General features: G+C 39.9%; 1 protein-coding gene and 1 non-coding gene across 2 annotated transcripts in view; both read right to left on the bottom strand.

Moving 5' to 3' along the window:
• Positions 1–5,794: 5,794 nt before the first annotated feature.
• LOC118627442 lies at positions 5,795–5,954 on the bottom strand. The gene has a single exon (XR_004959182.1). It is a non-coding gene; the product is annotated as a U1 spliceosomal RNA (small nuclear RNA).
• A 4,515-nt stretch (positions 5,955–10,469) lies between these two features.
• The window catches only part of UBE2U (ubiquitin conjugating enzyme E2 U), a 39,438-nt gene continuing 28,236 nt past the window's right edge, over positions 10,470–21,671 (bottom strand). Inside the window, exons 7-8 of the mRNA XM_036257423.1 lie at positions 17,466–17,551; positions 10,470–10,555 (exon numbers count right to left, since the gene is read on the bottom strand). Coding sequence (XP_036113316.1) covers positions 10,470–10,555; positions 17,466–17,551 — 172 coding nt within the window. The remainder of the gene's footprint in view (positions 10,556–17,465; positions 17,552–21,671) is intronic.

Here is a 21,671-nt window from a genome sequence, read left to right on the forward strand (position 1 = left end):
TTCCATACATGAAGTCATTCAGTTACAAGAGTCCTGTTAGACAGGGCAGCATAGTAGAAACAAATAGTTATTAAACATTTTCTACGTACCCAGTACTAGCTGAGAATGAAAAACCAAGCTCAGAGGTGAAGTGACTTTCCCATCGTTACATGGGTCTGTTATCTAAACCCAAGCTCCCTGCCCTCAGATGTCCCTCTGACTTCTGTCTGGCTGACTTCTATTATAGGTTACCGGCTGACTCTTCCTACTCAAGACCCGCCCTCAACCAATCCCAAATGTTTCTTTGAGAAACATTATTTTCAAAAAGAGCACCAAAAACAACTCCACTAATATTAGTCCTTTCTTCTCAGTCATACTGCATATATCTATGAGTCTATAATGAGTTACAGTGGGATCAATTTATTTACTGTGTTGCTTGCTTTTTACACTTTTATACTTTTTAAAACTTAACCTTAGGTTTTCAAATTGTATATTATAGTGTATTGAGCTTGCAAGTGTAAGTCCATTTTTTTCAAAGCTCTAACTCTTATGTAGGTAATTTACTTTGTAAAAACATTTTGTTAGTCAGAAAGAGTTAAAATAACCTTAAAAGGGAAACCCAAGATTAAGCCTCACATATTTAAACTTATTTTAACGAACAAAAATTTGAATTTATTATTAGGACTCATATTTAGTTCTAAAAACAAAGCAAAACAAATAGGCTGAACTCAATTTACTTGGAGTTGGGCAGAGATGAATGCTTTGGCTTTGATAACTGGCTTTAGAAGGACCTTTAGTTTCTCTAGCATATTGAGCCATGGCAGCAGCAAACCTAGAATAAGAAAGACAAGAAATTATATAATTTCCCAAGGGAATTTGGGGAAGCTTATTAGTTTTTTTTCTCAAAACACTAGTTTTGAGAAAAATAAGGCAAACAAATAAAATGAAACAGATGAGCAGAGTAATGGGTTTTGAACCTGGCGCCGTTCTCAGTGTTGTGCAATGGTAAACTGAAATTGTTCCAATTTGTGTTTTATAACAGAAGAGCAGTTAGAAAAACAAACAAATATAGTGTAAGATTAATATTGTAAAAGTAGTTGTAAAACCATCATTTGGTATCGCAAGGTGTATTCGTTTCCTAGGGCCTGTGTAACAAATGACTACAAACTTGGTGATAGAAAATAAGAAATGTATTCTCTCACACTTCTGGAGGCTGAAGCCTGAATCAGGTGTTGGCAGGGCCATGCTCCCTCTTCAGGCTCTTGGGAAGAACCCTTCCCTGCTGGCCTCCAGCAATCCTTAGCATTCCTTGTACGAGCACCATTCCGATCTCCTCCCCTATCGAGATATGGCCTCTTCCCTGTATCTATATCCTCTCTTTTTCTTATAAGGACATGAATCATTGAACCTAGTGCACATCTTAATTCAGTATAGCCTCATTTTTAGCTAATTATATCTGCAAACGTCTTCTTTCTGAAAGAGTTTGTGTATATTGGTATTATGTTTTCCTCGAATCTCTGCAAAAATTCTCCAGTGAAGCCATCTAGACTTGGAGTTGTCTTTGTGCGAAAGCATTTTAGTTATCAGTTCAATTTCTTTATTAGACATAGGATTATTCAGGTTATCCGTTATGTTTTAAGTTTATGTCTGGTAGATATTGCCTTCCAAGAAATGTGTTAATTTTATCCATGTGGTTGAATTTATTGGTCTGAAAGGTCTTTATTTTATCTTCATTTTAGAGAGAGATTTTCACTGGGTATAAAATTCTAGGTTAACAATTTCTTTCTTTCAAGCTCTTTAAAATTGTCATCCATTATCTTTTGGCTTGCAAGTTTTCTGACACAAAGTTATTGGTTGCTTTTATCTTTGTCTTATTATATACAGTGTGTATCTTTTTATCCTTTGCTGACTTGAAGGTTTTTCACTTGACCTCTGAGTTTCAGTGATTTTTATTCTGATACATTATAATGTGCGTTGGTATGGTTTCTTTACATTTCTGTTTCTTGGGATTCATTGAACTTGGTCGCTGAGTTTATAGCTTTTATCAAATTTGGAAAATATTCAACCATAATTATTTCTTTATATATATTTTTTTCTATAACTTCTTTTCTGAGATACCAATTACATATAACTTACACCACTTGATACGTCACACAGCTCACTGAGGTTCCCCGCTTATTTTTTTATTTTCTCTCTCTGCTTATTTTTAAGAGTTTATATTGTTACCCTTTCAAGTTTATGGGTCATTTCTTCTATGGTGACTAATTTGCTGTTCGTTCTATACAGTGCATATTTAAAACAATTTTTATTTATTCTGTCTCTAGATGGACTTTTGTATATCTTCCATTTCTCTTCATCATATTTATGATTTCTTTACATCCTTGAATATATATTATAAGATGTATAATAGCTGCTTTAAGGTCCATATCTACTAATTCTATCATCTCTATCATTTATGGATGTATTTACATGATAGAGTTTTCTTTTGGTTGTGGGTTATACTTTCCTGCTTATTTACATGACTGTCATATTTTGAATAGAATGAAAGATACTGTAAAAATTTTGAGGGGGTGCTGAATTTTGTGATATTCCTATCAATATGGTTGTCCATTGTTCCAGTCTTTGTTCTACCGAACAAGATGTAGCTAATATTTTGCAAATCTGTTTGGTATCTTCAAGGTTTTTGTTTGAGCTTTCTTATAGATCAAGAACAGCTTTCTTTGGGGAATAACATAGCCCACTACTGAGACATGACCCTTCTGAAATCTCTATTCAATATCCCTTGAATTAGGAGGTCTTGCCACTCTACCTAGCAGGAAAACTATTTCTAGACCTCTGTACAGAGCCTTGTGTGTATACAGAAAATAATAATAATAAAAAATAAAAATCATTACAATCTTATTTTCCTCAGGACAAACATGACTTTAGAAAATAACAAAACTTGACTTACATCTTTTCTCGCCCACTGATAAATCTTTATTTTCAAAAAACTATAAAACTACCATTTCCTTCTTCACTCAAACATTTGCCTTTATTACTAAAAACAAAAGTGTTTAGTATAACTAAAGAAATGCAAATTAAATGCCCATAAAGACAAGTGCCATAATTACTAAGTGTAAAAGTAAAACAAAAAACCCTAAAGCATATTCATTTTAAATTCTCATTAACTTTGATAGCAATGTAAATCGCCACGTCTTGAAAATACAGCTTTACGTCCAGTACAAGAGTCATACAGCGTATCGCACTCTTATACCTAGTGATCTGACTTTTTGTAACTCATTCTAAGGGAGCCTCTTGACTTCTCCGGGGTCCTCCTTTTGGTAGAACAGGACCCAGTGCCTCTGGGGACCAGAGCCCTCCTCCGCGTCCTGCTCAGGTCCACGCGGAGCCCATCCATCGGCCACGCGGGGACGGGGCGCTGGGGTGGGCTGTTGAGATTGAAGGCATGGGGCACAGGGAGAGACAGAGGAACCCCTTCAAAGAGCGTTCTACATGATAGCAGTATCAAAGGAGCAATTTTCTTAATTAAAAAACAAAAAGCCCAATTTGTGTTTTTGACTGGGTTTCAAAAGGCCTCTTTCTGAGGAGAGAGGAGGACAAAGCAGCCGTCAGCCACGTTGTGTACAGTCCGGGGGGCTCCACCAGATTCCGGTACAACCAGGCCTCTCTGCTAACGTCTTGCGGTACATTCTGAGAGGAAAAGTGATGAAAAGAATTATATCCACAGAGGGGAATAAAGAATATGGAATTCATTTTAAAAAGCAGTGGAAAGAACTGGGTGTGTGTGATACTGTGATATTTGGTCTCTGTCCCCTTCCCACTCCCTTGGAATTACTCGAGCGATGACAGCAACAACGGTGTCCCTTGTTATGAGGCTAATGAGGTGGCTTTTGGACCCCACCCCAGGGTGGGGGCTGGTTACCGGTAGGAGCCAACCATGTGGTTTTTGGATTGGAACTTCCAGCCTCACCCCGGATTGCTGAGGAGGAGAGGAGGGCCGGAGGTCACAGCAGTCTCTAGTGGCCAGTGACTTAGTCAGCCAGGACTACATAATGAAACCTCATAAAAATCCACCTAAGTTCAGCCACAGGTTCTTTGTTTCCAGAGAGCTTCCACGTCAGGCAACTGTGATGCTTCCACGGGCCGCCGGGCCCCAGGCCCCACGAGGACAGAGGCTCCTTCCCTTGGGACCTCACCTCTGTATCTCTTCGTTTGGCTATTGATTCACATCCTTTATTATCCTTTGGAATAAATCTGCAATGTGGTGAGGAAAGAGGTTTCCTTGAGTTTCGTGGGCTGTTCTAGCCAACTTCTAAGTTAGAGCGAGTCCGTAGGTGCAGGGATCAGCTGCAGTCACCCCCTGGGCTTTCTGTCACCCCCTGGGCTTGCAGTCACCCCCTGGGCTTTCTGTCACCCCCTGGGCGGAGGGCAGTGCGGTGGGACCCAGCCCTGTGCCTGGACCACCCGATGCTATGTCCGGGGGATGGTGCCAGGGCTGAGCTGAGTTCTCCGACACTGAGCTGGCTGGCGTCGGAGAATTGCTTGTTGGTGCAGGGAAGCCTCCACACACCTGTTGGAATCGGGTCCGAGAACCCCTTTTTAAGTGTGTTTACTCAGGAAAAGAGAAAGCGTGAGGGGAATGGGAGAAAGACATGGCAGCGATCTCCTGAGACTTAGACAGCAATTCCTCACAGCAGGAGAGCTCCTTCGCGTTGCTCCCAAAGACAAGTGGGGATACTTTCTTTTGCCATAACAGTGTCCCTGGAATCACGACTCTGCCCGTATCCAAAACCATCCCGGGTTTGCAGTGTCTCAGCTGGTGCTCGATGGAAGAGGAAAACGCATGGGTTATAGCTCCTGGCAGCCTGGATTTTAAACTCAGCTCTGTCACTGACAGACAAACTTTTCTCTCCTCTTTCTTTACAAAATGGAGATAGTTGCTTATTTTCTGGATGTTTTTGTAGACAGATGTAAAAGTACATAGTGGGTGTTCAGTAAAAGTCTGTTACATCTAGGAAAGAAATCTGGATGATTGAATATCATAAGGTGTTTTATATTCAAGCTAAAAATTCGGAAGATTTGAGCTATTTGAAAGCTTCTTGAAGTACTGAACTCCTTTTCTCTAAAAACATCCAAGCAGAGGCTAAGCAGTTGCTTGGAAGAAATAATTTTTAAAAGATATTTTTTTTTCTTTTGTCTATATTTTTTCCATGTCTGTTTTCAAAGGATCATTTCCAAATCTCATTCTAATGCCAATTCTCTTTGTAACCACAAGATGGCACTCAAGGTTTGGAGAATAAAAAAGCTAGCACGCCTCCTTAAAAACGCATTAGTTAATTACATAAACCTATAAAACAATGTTTAACTTCAATAACTCTGAAAGAATAGCACCAACATACATTAAATTAATGTGCTCAGCATAAATGTTTTTTTCCTATATAATTGGAGAAAAGAGAATCAAACAGTTACACTAAAGGAAGATCACATTTTTGTGAGTTAAAACACATACAGAATCAGATAAGGCAGGAACTCTGAAATAATATATATTAAATCCTTAATTAAAAAAAATAGTCAAACTAAGTCCAGAGTATATTTTAAAAATAGAAGAAAGCTTTATACTGGTATTTGTTATAGCACATGTTAATTTTTTATATATAGAAGAAAGGCAGTAACTTTTAATAACAGAAGTTGAGATTGACCAAAAACAAAACAAGAAAACCTACAAAACTTTTTCATGGAAAGTAGACTCAATTTGTGTTTGTAATTGGGTAGGCAATATTTTTATACTTACCTGAAAAAAAAAAAATGTTTTTAACAGGGGAGAGCTTGAACGCAGTCCCCCACTACCACAAATTGTGCAGTCAAGTTTCCCACATTTGGGGACATTGCAGGGGTCAGCACGTCCAGAGGGCAATGGATAAGCCGCGCCGTGGGAAAAGCATCTTCATGATCATAGTATCTTCCTCTGCCATTACTTCAAATTTTTAAGCTTTTATTTAATCTATTTATTTACTTACTTATTTACTTAGTTTTGTTACTCTTCACTCAAGGATACTTTTCCATTGATGTTTTAAAGATAGAGTGGAAGGGAGGGTGGGAGGGAGAGAGAGAAACATGGATGTGGACTGGCTGCTTCCGAAGGATCCTGACCAGGGTCGGAGACCAAACCTGCAACCCAGGTATGTGCCCTTGATCAGGAATCGAACCCTCAACCCTTCTTCAGACTGTGGGCCAATGCTCTAACCCATGAGCCAAACCGGCCAGGGCAATTTTTAAGCTCATAAATAAGCACATGTTAATAGGCAGATAGGAAATAATTCCATTTTCGTTTTCAGATACAATATGTGCTCATCAATATCTTCAGGCAAGCTGGTTCATCTCTTTGTGCCTCATGTTTCCCTCACTAGTAAACTGTACAGAATGGCTGCCTCTGCTCTTCCAGAAGTTCCACAGAGAAAACGGAGGGGCAACACTTGAAAAGGGAGGCTCAGACCTTGTCTTGAAGCTGGACTGTGTAACAAGGAAAGTGCTCTGACTTGGAGTGTGGGTTGACTTCTGGCTTTGAGGAGGGCTGATGGATATGACTGGGATTTACACTCAGAGGTGTGCGCGCTCGCTTCGAGGTGCACCTGTCCCCCCCGGCATGGCCAGGACCACATTAGGAAACGGAGCGTGCCCAGCACACGGCAGGCGCTTTGCCGTCTTAGTTCCTGACCCCTCTGCACCTCCTGTGGATAGACAAGAGCAACGGTATTTTCTAATGCTGCATAGAATGTAAAACTTCTCCAGAATTGGTAGCTTTTCTTTAGATAACTCTCTGGCTGACAAAGCTTAGACTACTGGTATAGCTCTTTCCATTGCCACATAGCAATCGTTAGCTACAGAGCATGACATAAAAGTAGTTTATATGTGCATAAGTGACAACGTTCAAAAACGGGGCAGGCACTGCGTTCTGGGTTCGCATCTTTCACTATTTCCCCGGGGAAAATAAATGCAAACTACTGATTAGACTGGAGATTCCTATTCTTCCCGTGTCTCGGTTGGAATAAAGCATTTGCACGAATACCAAAAGGACAGGCAAGGCAATAGGAAAGGGGAAAAAAAAAAAAAAGCCTTAGAAATGAACACCAAACCAAATGATCAACAATGAATATTTATGAGCTGCTTCTAATGACAATGGGTTCCTATTAATACTAACTAAAAACATGTGCGGAACTTAGGAATTTGCATAAAACATTCATGACAGTCATTTATGTTTCCAGTCTTCAATCACTGTTCTATGACTACATCGTTGGAATTCCTTAAATAGAACCATAATCTCCACGTTAGAATGGCCCTGAACAGAAGTCAACACCTACATTTTCTTTCTTTGAAAATGAACTGTCCTCACGTTTAATCTCAGTAAGTGGGAAAACAAGGTACACGTTAAGTGTGCATCGTTCTGTAAACACTAACCGGGTGCCTGCTGGTTGGCCAGGTACTGTGCTAGGCTCGGAGAAGACTAGACTGGCCCTGCCCTGGTCATGCTTGGTGCAGAGATGAAGTCCCACAGCACAGGGGCTGGGAGAGCTGGGGACAGAGCGCTGTGGAAGGACAGGGTGTCAGGGAGCCTCTCACAGAGATGATGGAGCTGGATCCTCACACTGTTCTTGCGACACACTCTGCCAGGAAGAAGAGATGGAGAGCAGAAGTGAAGTGGGAAGGGGCTGGGGCTGGGGGGAGGGGGGACACTGTGCATATAATGGGACTAAAATGAATGTGGTCATGATGGGTATTTTTTCCCAACTTGAGAAAATTTTACAGTTTTTACAAGTTTCTGACAGACTATTTTTATTTGAAAAGTTGGCAGGCAGGGGCTTTTATCTCCGCCCCTACCCCCACCCCCGGAACTAATATTTATTGAATGTTCATATTTCAACACTATATCGTTTTGTATATACGATCTCATTCCAGAGATCAAATGCAAGACAACGCTGCAAGGTGGGTAATGTTGTCTGTATCTGACAGATAAGGAGACAAGCTCGCTGCGCACGAGCGTTTCTGCAAGGTCGGTCTGACTCCGAGCCACGCTCCTCCCCTTGCTGCCTCCAGAGAGAGACTGCAGCTCGAACTGGAGCCGCGGGAGGAAGAGCATAATAACAGGGAAACTTATGAGTACTTACCGTGTTCCAGATATAACTTGAAGCATTTTACTAATCCTCACTGTCTCTTTGGGAGGTAGGCACAGCAATTACTGCCATTTAACAGAGAAGGAAACTGAGGCACAAAGAATTCCGATTAGTTGCCCCAGGTCACAGAGTGGGTAGCGAGGGGTCTGGCTCCAGCGCCCCGCACTGAAGCACCCGCATTCCGACCAAATCCTAACTCTAGGCCACCAGCCAGGACCCTCCTGGGCAAGACAGCCCAGAGGCGGAAGGCACAACGTGGCGAAAAGATCCTACATCCCCCAATAATAGAAGAGAGAATTTAGTGTGGTTTAAGAATTTGGTCTTGATTGACGACGGGGTGGAGGACAGTAGGTGGACGGATATGAAGCAAGAAAAGTTGGTCTCTTTTTTTCTTTAAGGCATTTTCTGTTTTTCAATTTGCATTTTCTGTTTTGTTCATAACAGGAAATTTCAGTGTAAGAAGGGCATTTTCAAACATAAAAACAGAAAGATGCATATGGCATGACATTGCATGAACATATAGACCAATTACTCACTTGCATAGATCCCCAAATATTTTATACTTAAGTCTCTGTGAAGTGACCACTTGATGGCACCTCATGTGTTTTGATGAATATGAGACTTTTGATAATTTCTGAAAAGAAGTTGATTCCACCATACTTGAGATTTTTGCATACTCAAATATTTATGCCACAAAAATTATACAGATATATGTAATATCTTTCAAAACTTTATTTAGTGTTTTCTTACTAATCAACTCCAAAATTTAAAAGTAAATATTATCGTATCTAAATATATTTTCATCAACCACCAGATGGCATAAGGTGTGAGAGTTTTATTCTGACAGGGTCACCACACTCCTGATAATTTGACCTGTAACTTCAAAATAATGTATTTGGGAAAATGTTCTAGCACTCAAATAGCTCACAATTATTTCAGCCATATGTAGAAGTGGATGGATAAGTTGAAAATGACATGGCCCTACTTTTTCTAAATTTGGGGGTTCTGTGGGATGCTGGCATTACATAATGAATAAATGATCAAACAAATAAAACAAAGCAGTTCTCTTCAAGGAAATCAGAAAGGAGGTCATGTCAAAGCAAAGTTAACCGTATGTTCTACGTAAGTTTCTTTAACTCTGAAACTTAAAACGTGCCGTCAAGAAAAAAAATGCGTGTATTTCAAATTCTGCTTAATAAAAACTTTCTACAGCCTATAATTTATTCTGAAAGCAGAAAAGTATCTAATGCAAAAGCTTTTCTCCACTTTGGCTTACAGGAGGGTTGTTGCAGTTGTCAACTGGAGAAAGCATATTCTGCTGAAAAACCCGATCTCGGCTCTGATGTTAAAGGGGAGGAAAGTATATTTTAAGAACCTTGATTCCTACACAGTTTCGAAATACAGCACATCATGTTTACTAATCCTGTATTTCCATCTAGAAACAAGGTCGCGTTGCTAACAAGCCAGAGAGCAAAAAAAAAAAAAAAAAAAAAAAAAAAAATGAGGTAAATGGGATCAATGTAAAATAATTTTAAAAATGGGATCTTTGCCCTGGCCGGTTTGGCTCAGGGTTAGAGCATCGGCCTGCGGTCTGGAGAGACCCAGGTTCGGTTCCCACTAAGGGCATGTAACTTGGTTGCAGTCTGCCCCAGCCCTGGTTGGGTCGTGTGGGTGGCAGCCACTCGATGTGTCCTTTTCACATCGATAAATGGAAAAAATGTCCTCGTGTGAGAATTAAAAAAAAGGGGTCTTTAACTCCCCTAGCTTTGTGGTAGCACGCTCAGTACTTTGAAATAAGCCCACCAGCACGAATGACTACCACAACCTCGCCAACACCACAGAGTGGAGAGAAAAACCTTTGCTCTAGCATCACGAGGCAGAAAAACTGCCGTTAGAAGTCAAGAGCCGGAGATCCCTTCCTTAATGTGATCTAAGAGTCGGTGGTTTCTGAAGATACTACCACAATTTATTTTTGTGTTTCACTACATACGTCCTCATTGGATGTAATATATTTGGTGCCTGAGTGAGAAATCTGTGGAAGAAGAAAAGTATTTGGCACTATGAGAAGGATGAAAAGTTATATGATGATATATAAACGGGTTTTGTTTTGTTTTGCTTTTTGTTTTTGTTTTCCCTATTTCTAAATCATGTTGGTAAGGAGAACGGAAATGGGAATGAGCATTAGCAGGGAAGGCACTGAGACTCCTGCACCCGGTCTCATCTCCTGCGCCCACTTTTGGCAGCCAATGGGTAGCAAAGATGTTTCCAAATCGTAGATATTCCGAGTCAATAGGACAATATATTCCAGACACTTAAACTTACTTACTTTAAATCCCATTCTTCATTATGTTTTAGCTGCATTCTCTTCCATTGATTATACTGTCTAATGAAACTTGGATCTTCAAGCACTGAAATTAGAGTATAAAAAGGATCTATGCATGTATTCCTTAATAATAGTTCAAAGTTTAAAATAATCCACTACTCATTGAGTTGATGTGTGACGATGCACACCCTATGCTCCAAGTCACGTGATAACGCTCCCTTCCCACATTTCTTTCTTTTATTTGAACACGGTAATATTGGCTATTGTTTGAAATAAGTAGATTGTGACTTCAAAACTTTTCATGATAATGACATTTGTTTATGTATCATTCACAGTAATAAAGAAGGTGTTAAGATAACTCCTAGAGAAACTACAGCTACCTTAGTTTAACCAAATTCTAACCTAGCACTTCAAGTAGCAAAGTAAAATCTTGGCGTGTTCCGAGTGACATTACCGATTTCTATCTTTCCCAAAGGATCTGCCACAGAGGATCATCCAGCCTGCCGATGAATCCTCTGCTAACAACAAAACACTCTCCTTTTTGTTGTTGGGGGACTGCCTGTTCCATGGCCAGACGCTGAGTTTCCACTGGTCCTAGTTCTGACCTCTGGAGCAGGGCTGCGGACGCTCATTCCTCCCTCCTGCGAGAGCCCTGCTGATACATGGAGACAGCTCTCGGGCAGCCTAGCTGCTACAACCGTTTCTTAAGACATGGCTTTCTAGAGATCAACCGTCCTCACCATCCCGGCAATGAAATGTGTTGCTGTTAGTGCCTATTAAAGTTTGCAATCCAGAACCGGCTCAGGGTCTTGATTTCATCTGAATGGCAAAGGCGCAAGTGAGTTACTACCTCCCACAATCTGCAGGCTACACTTCTGCTAATTGAGCTTGGATCTGCGTTAGTATTTTCTAGAACTCACTTATACCACTGGCTTATAGGTTTGTGGTTAATTATAAAACTTACCCCCTTCAAATTCACATAAAATGTATTGACATCTATGATGCTTAGGGCACGGGGAGTTTTTACACGAAATATGATTAAGCCAGATCAAATACACATATATACCTTGTCTATCTCGCTGTTTCTCTTAATTGTCCTAGGTTTAGTTTTGAACTATTTAACCAACTAGATGTCTGCACCAGTCTTGCCAGTATCTAGAACTTCCTTCTTGACAATGATTAATTCACCCCTTCTTGCCGGATGAAATTTGTCATTGATTGAAAAAAAAGCAACATTTGAACTAACGTTTTCTTTTATTAATATTACATGATTTTCACTAGCAATGTTCTTATCTATTTTTAGCTTCTTTTCTTGCCTCAAACATGCAAAAGCACATATACATATTCTTTGGGTTTTATGAATACTGTTTATTTTTGGTATTTGGATACATACTCTCTTCCATTAAAGAAGGAAAGCGGAGCTTCCAAGAGTTCTTAGTGAGTCTCATTATTTCCTTCAGATGATTATAATAATTAATATCAATAGAGTTCTTACTAAATACTGGGCACTTGTAAAGTACAAATGCAGTAGTTACATTATAACTTTACAGATGAACAAACAAAAGTTGAATAATGTCTCCTCACTGTTGACTACGTTTTATTACATGGACAAAATTTTAAATGTGAGATTTTCTAATCAAGGATAATTTATATCTTTCCTTAATATTTTGAAATTGTCTTCCTCACATTTTCTATTTGAAAAAGTATGGCAGTCTCTTTCTCATAAATCATGAAACCCCACATGGCATGGGCATCTTCCCTGACTACTTCCATTAATTTGATATCATTGACTTTTTCTTTTTATTGATTTATTTTTGTTACAGATGATTCTCCTTTTTTAACTTTTTATCTTCATTGTTTTCTCTACTTTCTGAGACATATTTTTAAGTCACTGTATTTGTACAAACTTTTTTTTTTTTTTAATTTAAATGTAAGATTGCAGTGCATTTTTTTTTTTTTTTTTTTGGTGGTACTGCCCCTAGTGGGAACGGAACCCGGGGCTCTCTGGTCCGCAGGCCAACGCTCAACCACTGAGCCAAACTGGCCAAGGCTGTACAAACTTTTAACACTTCCTATTTCATCCCTATAGTTTTTTCACTTCTCTGTCTCCGAGCATGTGACTGCAAAGTCCTCTTAAACCTTCTCATAGTACTTATCTTCTTGTCTCCAACACACAGTCCATGGTCTGGAGATAGACGCTCAATAATGAATGTTGACTGGAGGGAAATGATGGCGGGATGAGGACCAGAGAAAGGGAGAGGGCATGGAGGCAAGAGAGAGTGAGCAGAAAGAAAGGACCAGTAAGATTCTGGCAGAAGTTCTTGAAATCGAAATTCCCCCATCACTACCGTATCTTGCCTTTGTGACAGTTTTGTCGTCTGGGGTAGAAAGTCATCCTCTATTGCCTCCATAATATAGTTCTGCTCCCTTCCCTTCCGAGGATTACGGGACATGGCTTCCACTCTGTTTTTGCTATGACAACACCTCTTGTCCAACGTCTGCATAGGTTGATCTTTAAAAAGTTTTTTCCATCGCTGGGACTGCCCATGTCCAAAGAAATATCATAGCACCAACTTGCCTTCTCAGGTTTTCTTTTCACACACATTATCTCATACTAGCCACAGAGCAACTTAAAATAAGAGTGGAATGTTCTTGTCCCTGAATGGAAATGAAAAAATGAGGTGCAAAGCATTCAATAGGTAGCCTAAATTAACTTAACGGGCTGTGGCCAACGCACACAGGGCGAAGGAGTCTCTGACTTCTGACATCATCCACTTTCTGCTACAGCATCGCCAACCTTGGCTGCACATTGTACTCACCTGTGGAGCTTTAAAAGCTACTGCTGCCTGGTCCTGCTCCCAGAGATCTTGGTGTAATTGGTCTGGGGGTGTGCCCTTTACATGGGAATTTTTACAAGCTCCTCTGTTGGTTCTAATGAGCAGTCAAGACTTAGAACCATGCATGAGAATCAGACACTGCCTCTTGCATCTCAGTGCAGTTTGGAGACACTTGCCCTTATTTCTGGCTCAAAGACTCAAAGAATGAAAGTCTCCCAGGGTGAAAGCAAGCATCCCCAGGATGCTGCAGGCTGTTTGGCCTGTCTTGATGACAGCAAACATCAGGAAGCCTCCGCTCGATATTACAGGGTACACTGGTCTGAAGGAATTCTTTTCCTCCAACATAAACATTTCCTTATGGGGATCATATTCTGTCGTTAAGGTGCTGTTGCCCACAACCAGATGTAGTGGTTTGTTCTCTGCCAAACTTTTAACTTGCCATTCTATATTGATGGACAGAGAACAGTGGATCATCCATACATTTCCCGTATGATTGCCTATAATTATGAACTAATAATGATAATTATTAAAAAATTTACTGCATCTTCTTCAGAGTTCGAATTTAAATCTCAGGCTATATAGAATTGTACCCCTTAAACCTATATAATTTTATTAACCAATGTAACCTCAATAAATTCAATTAAAAAATAAATCTCAGGCTATAAAGAATAAACATTTTATACCATATTATAAAAGCAGCACAGTATAATAGGAAACAACAAATGTGAAGTGAGAGGATCTGGTTCAAGTCCTTGGGCCACAGTCTACTTGTACTAATTAATAATATAATAACCACACTTACTGAACACTCATATGGGCTAGGTGCCATTGTAAGTGCTTCAACCTGTGAGGTATGTGCTGTGATTATTCTTATCTTATAGACAAAGGAACTAGGACACAGAGAGGGTAAGAAACGTACCCAAGGTCACACAGCTGGTAAATGGCAGAGCCAGGATTAAACCTCAGCAATCTGGCTCCAGAATTTACTCTCTTTACCAATGTGTGATATTCCCTCTTACATGTGTGACCTTAGGTAAATTACTTAGCTACTCTTGGTTTTGGTGTTCTCATGTGTAAAAGAGTTATAATAATTCTAGGTCATAGGGCTGATATGCCAGTGTGCATGACATGTATTAGATGTTTAATAAATATTGGCTGATAAATAAATAAAAGAATAACACTGGAATGATTAAAAACATAATACAGAGTACATGCTATAAAGTGTTATACAAGAATAAACTTACTATTATTATGGCACATATGACTATCGATATATTTGTGGCACAAAGATATGGAAAAGAGTTATTACCCCAAATCAAAATATAACCACTCATCACTATCATAAAATAAAAAAGCGTTTAAAAATCTGCACAAGAGCGTAACAATATTTCCAGTGATAAGACTGTAACGGCAGAAAATGAAGTTATTAGAAGTTTCTCTTTTATTTCTGAGTAGTTGAAGAAGCATTCTATCATCTAAAAGCTTCATCTTTATTACTGCCAGGAAATTAGGCCGTTAAAAAAAAAAAAGTATTGGATCTCATCCAGCTGAATTATCCAAAGACAAAATGGCCAGCAGCAGATGTAAGATTTACATTTATTTTTTTAAAAATTAAGTGCTGGTTATTATTAAAGGAAAACTCTTGGAACATTCTTATAATAAATCCCTGGGGGAAGAAGAGGCAGGGTGATCATGAAATATTGCACCAAGAGCTGGAATCAAAGTCTCAGAAATTCTTCTGGGCTCGAGGTAACCATTACCAGCGACTGCCTTCGCAAAGAGGGGTGAATTACACGCGAGGTTAGTGACAGATACAGAAACAAGAGCCAGATTAAAATGTTTGATATCAAACTCTTTGGAAGAAGAAACTGCAGTTAGTGGTGCTTCATTAGTCTTCCATCTCTAATTGTTCTTTAGTGCAAGACAATCATTTCCAAATTTTGTTAATTTTGCCATGTGCTTTGATTTTTTTTTTCCCCTAGCGGTTTGGAGTCTCCAAATATTTCTTTCTACATACGTGCTATCCCATGAAGCGCAATCCTCTACCAATAGGTTTGGGATTTGGTTGAAGGAGTTGGATGCTGTCATTCCCTGAGTGTGCCAGTGGCCTCTCGACCCCGTCCGTGCTGGCTGGGGTTACTGCCCCTGGAACGCACCTGAGCCCCCCAGGCGCTCGCCATGTGTTTGCTGGGCTGACTAAGCAGCGCCCAATCACTAATATCTGAAATGAAGTAAACACTCATGTACTCTGGTATCAAAAATAATAAAATTCTTTATACGCATGGTGTTACTAAAGACTGTGTTTCTTTTTCATAAATGTTTTTTATTGCTTTTAGCTTTTAGAGATAGAGGGAGGGAGGGAGGGAGGGAGAGAGAGAGATCAACTGGTTGCCTCCTGTATGGTCAGAACCCGCAGCCTGGGCATGTGCCCTGACCAGGAATCGATTGGTGACCTTTTGGTGCATGGGGCGACACTCAACCAACTGAGTCACACCAGCCAGGGCAACACTGTGTTTCTTTTTCTTTTTCTTTTCTTTATTGATTTTAGAGAGAGAGGAAGGGAGAGGGAGAGAGAGATAGAAATACTGATGAGAGAGAGCATTGATTGGCCACCTACTGCATGTCCCCACTGAAGATCGGGCCAACAACCTGGGCATGTGCTCTGACCGGGAATTGAACCAGTGACCTCTTGGTGCCTGGGTCGATGCTCAACCACTGAACCACACCAGCTGGGCAAGACTGTGTTTCTTAAAGCACCTTAAGTTATTTTTCTTAACTACTAATCCACGAGTGAGTGAGGAAGGTAATATTTATTCACGACACAATGAATAACCAACATCCTTAGATCTAACTTACTTTTTTATATTTGTTAAGCTTAGTGCTACCTTTTGGCTGTAATTTGTGCCTTAAAGCTGGAAATTTTTGTGTGTGCAATATTTTGTTCTATTGAAACTGATTACGAGACCATCACAATGATGCGATGAAATTTGATGAGACAGCAAATGAAGGCAGTGGTCACGGCGTGGGGTGAAGTGGAGGGAAAACGTTCATGATGCTGCAGGAGATAAAATCAATAAGGCTTCATGAGGGAGGTAAAGAGGTCTAGGAAAGTTCTGTGATTCTGTCCAGGCAAGTAAATGGTGATCTACACTAACCAAGAGAAGTAATCAAGGATAAGGTCTTAGGGCAAGATAGTGAGTTCAGCTCGGGACGTCTCAAGTATGAGATGCCTGGACACAAGGAGGTGAGAAGTTTGGTGCGCAGCTATGGTGCGCGCAGAATCCAGGCGAGGGCCTGGCTAGTGGTGAGGCTTTGGCAATTACGGGAGGCAGGCTCATGAAGACCAGGGTGATGTTTGAGGTCTCTTGGAGAAAGTGGGTAGAGTGGATTGAATAATGAAGTTTTTTCTAAGGAGGAAAACAATGGGTGTCTATGGTGTCCTCTACACAAGGACAGCAGTGTGATGAGCGTGCAAGATAAAGCCTAAAACTAAAACGGATCACTGAATCTGGGGGTTGGGAAGTCACTGGTACCTGCAGAAGGCGCCACTCAGCAGAAGAGCGAAAGCAAACATATTTCAGTAAGTGTGTGTAGAGTGGATGACCTACTTTGAACCAAATAATGAAATCGTACTCTAAAGATTTGATTAAATGGGCCCAGCAAGTTGTCCAACTCTCCCCTTACTGTCTTTTAAATTCCTAATGTATGATGGTAATGTATGATTTTGCCTTAGATTAATATAATTGAAAGCCCTAGGTTTATATGGTGTGTGTGTGGGTTGTGTGTTTGTTTGTTGTCTTTCTGCTTAATACTTTCTCTGGCTTTGAGGCTTAATAATGTTTAGAGTCAAAAAGGTTCCTCCTGCTATGAAGGTTTCTTTCTGGGGTGAAGGGAATAAAGAAAACCTCATAGGATTGAGAACTTCATCTTTTATTCCTCCACTTGCCTATCTTTTCTTCTAGCTTTTAATCAGACTTCAGTCCAAGGGACTATACAAAAGGGGAACTAAATTAATAATTAGTATATAGAGCAACTAGAGAAGTTTATCACCTTCATATTGCAAATATATGTCAATCAGTCTTTAAAAGCAAGACAAGCTGAGAATAACAGAGATGAATATGCACCCCAAGGACACAGGATAAGACTGGATGGCCTTACGTGGGGTTCTGTAACATTCCGCAGCTTTGGACGTAGCTATTTCGGACCACGTCTTGTAGTAATCATCAAATGGAATTTTAATTGATCTGAAAATATAATTTAAAATCAGACAATGAGTAGTTTGTAAGCTTGCTTTTAAAAATTATTTTATCAGAGTGGGTTGTTTCAGATAACAATATCTTGTCACAAGACATTAAACTGATCTGCAGTTTCTAACAAATCTAACATTAATTCCTTCACTAATACACACAAAACACAAAAAAAGAGATCCTATCCAAATCATTTTTCAATAATTGATGTAAAGGTGCACCCTTGTGTATATTATAAAAAGAAAACTACAGGTTTAAGTGATCTGCCTTTCACGGCTAACTAAAAAAGAACTTCAAGGGAAGGATCATACCTGTATATTTTCTTTCTATAATAAATTATTTTCTGAAATTTCTATGCCAAACTTTAGTAAAATCACCTTTCTTTCTTTTTTTTTAATGAAAAGAAATGAAACACCAGAATTGAGATTAGTTTAATTTTGACACTGAATTTGGCCACTTTTAAAGAGAAAACAACTCTTTTCTATGAGTCCTGCCTGCATTTTTCCTCCCCTGTGCTAATGTTACCAGGTCCTAATGGGAAAGCCAGGGTGGATATAAAGTATTAAACAGGAACTGTGAAATAGGCTCTTAAGTAACTGCCTTTCCCAATTTTATTTTCTACAAACACTTTTGAGTGCAGTGATTCTCAACATTCTACAAACAAAACATTACTTTGGGATACTTTTTCAGACATGTGAACTCACCAAGTGACTGGCTTAGATGTTTCAACATCAACTGTAAAAGACCTTATGTCTGTGTTCCAGTTTAAGTTCCTCGCTCTTTGGAAGAAGAAGCAACTTTTCAGTTAGAACAAAGTCGACCAGCATTAATTTTTATAGGTGCCTTAAAGTAAATATTTGACTAAATTTTGAAATGAATGGGGCAATATCTAAATGTGTTAACGCAATCATTCATTTAAATGATAATTACAGACACCTAATTTTAAGGCTAACATTTCTCAAATGTGTTATTGCTTTTGCAATCACACGTAAGTAGAAATCTGAAACTTGGTGAAGATAAATTAATCACTACTATTATTGCTTCCAGAGCTCATGCAGTGCTTTCCACTACTAAATGATATACTAAACTAACATTAATTTCCCAAAGAAATGTTTCGGCGTTTGGCAACGGAGGTAACAAAATGAAAGGCTGCATTATATCTCTTGCATGAAAAAGCTTGTGATCAATTTGCTGTCACAGATCATTTAGCAGACAACAATGACCCAAGAGGAAGGAAACTGTCAACACACTGTCTCGTGAAAAAAAATACACCATCTTCAGGCACAATCGTCTCCATTGTTTTTTGTCTGTTTGACGATGACCCCTGACCCTCCCCCTTCCCAACAGTGTCCTGTTCAATTTCAAACTGTTAGCCTTCAGGGGCTTTCTTTTCTTCCCCCAGAATAATTAAAAATATTACCCTAAAAGGTATAACTTTAGTGTAGTTTGAATATACAAAGCAGAATGTCTTAAACATTTGGGAATATTTGCATTTTCAATTCTGTAAAGGAAACAGCCCCTTAAAATAAGAGAACAGGAACGATTTTATTACTATTCAGATAAACTGCTAAGTTTACAGGGATATACGCAGTATAAAAAATACATGTGTTTATAGTTTCAACCAGGAACAGGACTTTATTGAGCATTATGAGTATGGAAAAGTAGAAGACATAATTTTAAACTGAACATCAGACCTCATTATGGGGGAAATAGGATGTATACCTGAACTAGTAAATAGAACAGCTCTACATATTAACAACACAAAGTGTTAAGTCATTTAGCACAGGCATTTGGAGACGATAATGACAGATACTTCTTTGGCGATGGCAGTAAGCAGGAAAGCTGGAATAGGGAAACATAACTTTGTTTTGGAGGCTTTAGGGAAAGAGTCCCTTGGGGTGTGGACCTGGAACCAAGGAGAAAAGCATTTTAGGCCAGAGAAACATTAGCAGTAAACAGCTCAGATGGGAAGGGGCGTGGGGTGTGCGTGTGTGTGTGCGTGTGTGCATACAGAGGACGTTGGGGAAAGAGAGGACAGTAGCAAGATAATTCACTAGAGTGGAGGGTTCCAATTTCAGAGGTGTTGGAATTTGATAAGAGAAACTGGGCAATGCAGGGTCTTCAGATTCAGGCAGAGAGTGGATTAGAGTCGATTTAGTCATCCTGATTTACTAGGTGATAGAGAGCAATCCGAAGTTCTCCAGTAAGGCAAGCAAATTATGAAATCAGTGTGTAAGAGTTTTTCCTGGCACTAGTATGCAGGGTGGACTGTACGGAAAATTAAATGCTAAAGGGGACAAGCTAAGAAACAAATGTAACAGTTCAGGCAAGAGACACAGAGAGCTAACACCAGGGTGGGAGCAGAGATTACGAAGGGGAGGGGATGAATCAGTGGTAAAGAACTGGCTGGACTGGTTGCCTGAGAGGGTGTAAAAGGTGAAGGAATTTGAGGGTCAAATATTCTCCTCAAGCCCGGAAGAGCAGTTAGGTTTGCTATTAATAGAAAGCATCTAGGGAAACTGAAGTAAAATATGAGTTTAATTTTAAACACAGGTTTCAGGTGATGACCTTTAGGAGTGTGATTGAAAAATCGAGACTGGAAATAAGAGATTTGGGTCAAATCAACATAAAGGTTGATAGATGACGCCATCAGGGAAAACAAACTCTAAAAGAGTAATTAAGTGTTTAGAAAAGAAAGAGCAGAAACCAATTCATAGCTGAGAGGAGCCAGGGAAGAAAACAAAAGGATAATTAAGGGGAGAAGGGAACCGTGGTAATGTATTTCAGGGAAGCAACATCCCAGCCGTCATGATCAAACCGCTACAGGTCTCTGGATATTTGGTTGTGCAGTGTCGGGATTAAGAGGACGGGCTCTGCAGTCACCTGGCCCGGGTGAAAACACACCGTCACTGTGGCTTATTAGCTGGGTGACTCTGGGCAGATTCCCTAACCCCTCCACTTCTGTTTCCTCAACTATTAAATTAAGAGAGAATTTCTCCAGCGTCTCCTGTGAGCATTCAATGAAATCACCTATGGAAAGAGCCAAGCAGGGGGTTTAGCACCCCTCAGTGCCGTGTCAGCTGGTCTCCTAAACTGACTCGGAGAAGTACCTCGTCATTTCTCTCCTGCAAACTCTGAACAGCTTCCTATCTCAGTCTCTCCCTATTCCAGGTTGTCATGCCTGTTTGAAAACAACCTTTGGTTTCCTAATTCCATGGGGTGAACTCTAAACCCTTTCAAATAGAACTCACGGTTCTTCATTCTCCAGCCATTTCCAACCTTGACTTCCACCATCCATCCACCTCTGCAGAGGCACCATCACACGGGACTTCTGATGATCCCGAGGGGACCATAATATTACACCCCTGCATCTGTGCCCATGGGCCTAGCTAGAGACTCCTCTGCTCTCTGTGCTGTCAAACTCACTCATCAAGGCTCCAGTCCAACGGAAGTATTATGTATATGAATGTTGTTACAGTGGACATTGTGGTTGCCTCTCCCAAAACTAGTTCTTTCCCCATTTTGTATATGTCATTCAGTCTGATGGAACTGACCCCACCCCTGGCTCTAAGTCAGGGCCTGCTGGATTTAGGGCGGTCCGACAATGGTGACTAGTGTGGGGACAGGAACCTGACCTAAAAAGATCGGAGCAAAACTTATTCTAACGTTCTAGGACATCTTGAGATCTAGGAGTGTCAACCCTCTTTGTGCTTCTTCAAGGTTGCCTTGCTATTCAGAGTCCTCTGCATTTCTAGGTACATTTTAGAGCCACCTTGCTAATTTCCAGACAAATACTGCTGTAATTTTGATGGAGGTCGAGTTGAATCTATAGATTAATTTGGGAAGACTTGCCATAACAATATTGACTCTTTCCCACTCACAAACATTGTACATCTCCATTTCATTAGGTCTTTAAAAATTTCCTCCAGATTTATTTTGCAGTTTTCAATATAATTGCCTCAGTCATCTTTGTTAATTTTTGTTGTTATAATGGTATTTTTAAAATTTCACTTTCTTTCTTTTTTTTTTTTTTTTATCCTCACCCGAGGACATTTTTCCATTTTTTGTTCAGATAGAGTGGGAGGGAGAGAGAGGAACAGAGAGAGAGAGAGAGAAA

Source organism: Molossus molossus, unplaced genomic scaffold, assembly GCF_014108415.1.
Source record: "Molossus molossus isolate mMolMol1 unplaced genomic scaffold, mMolMol1.p scaffold_m16_p_12, whole genome shotgun sequence".
NCBI classification, from domain to species: domain Eukaryota; kingdom Metazoa; phylum Chordata; class Mammalia; order Chiroptera; family Molossidae; genus Molossus; species Molossus molossus.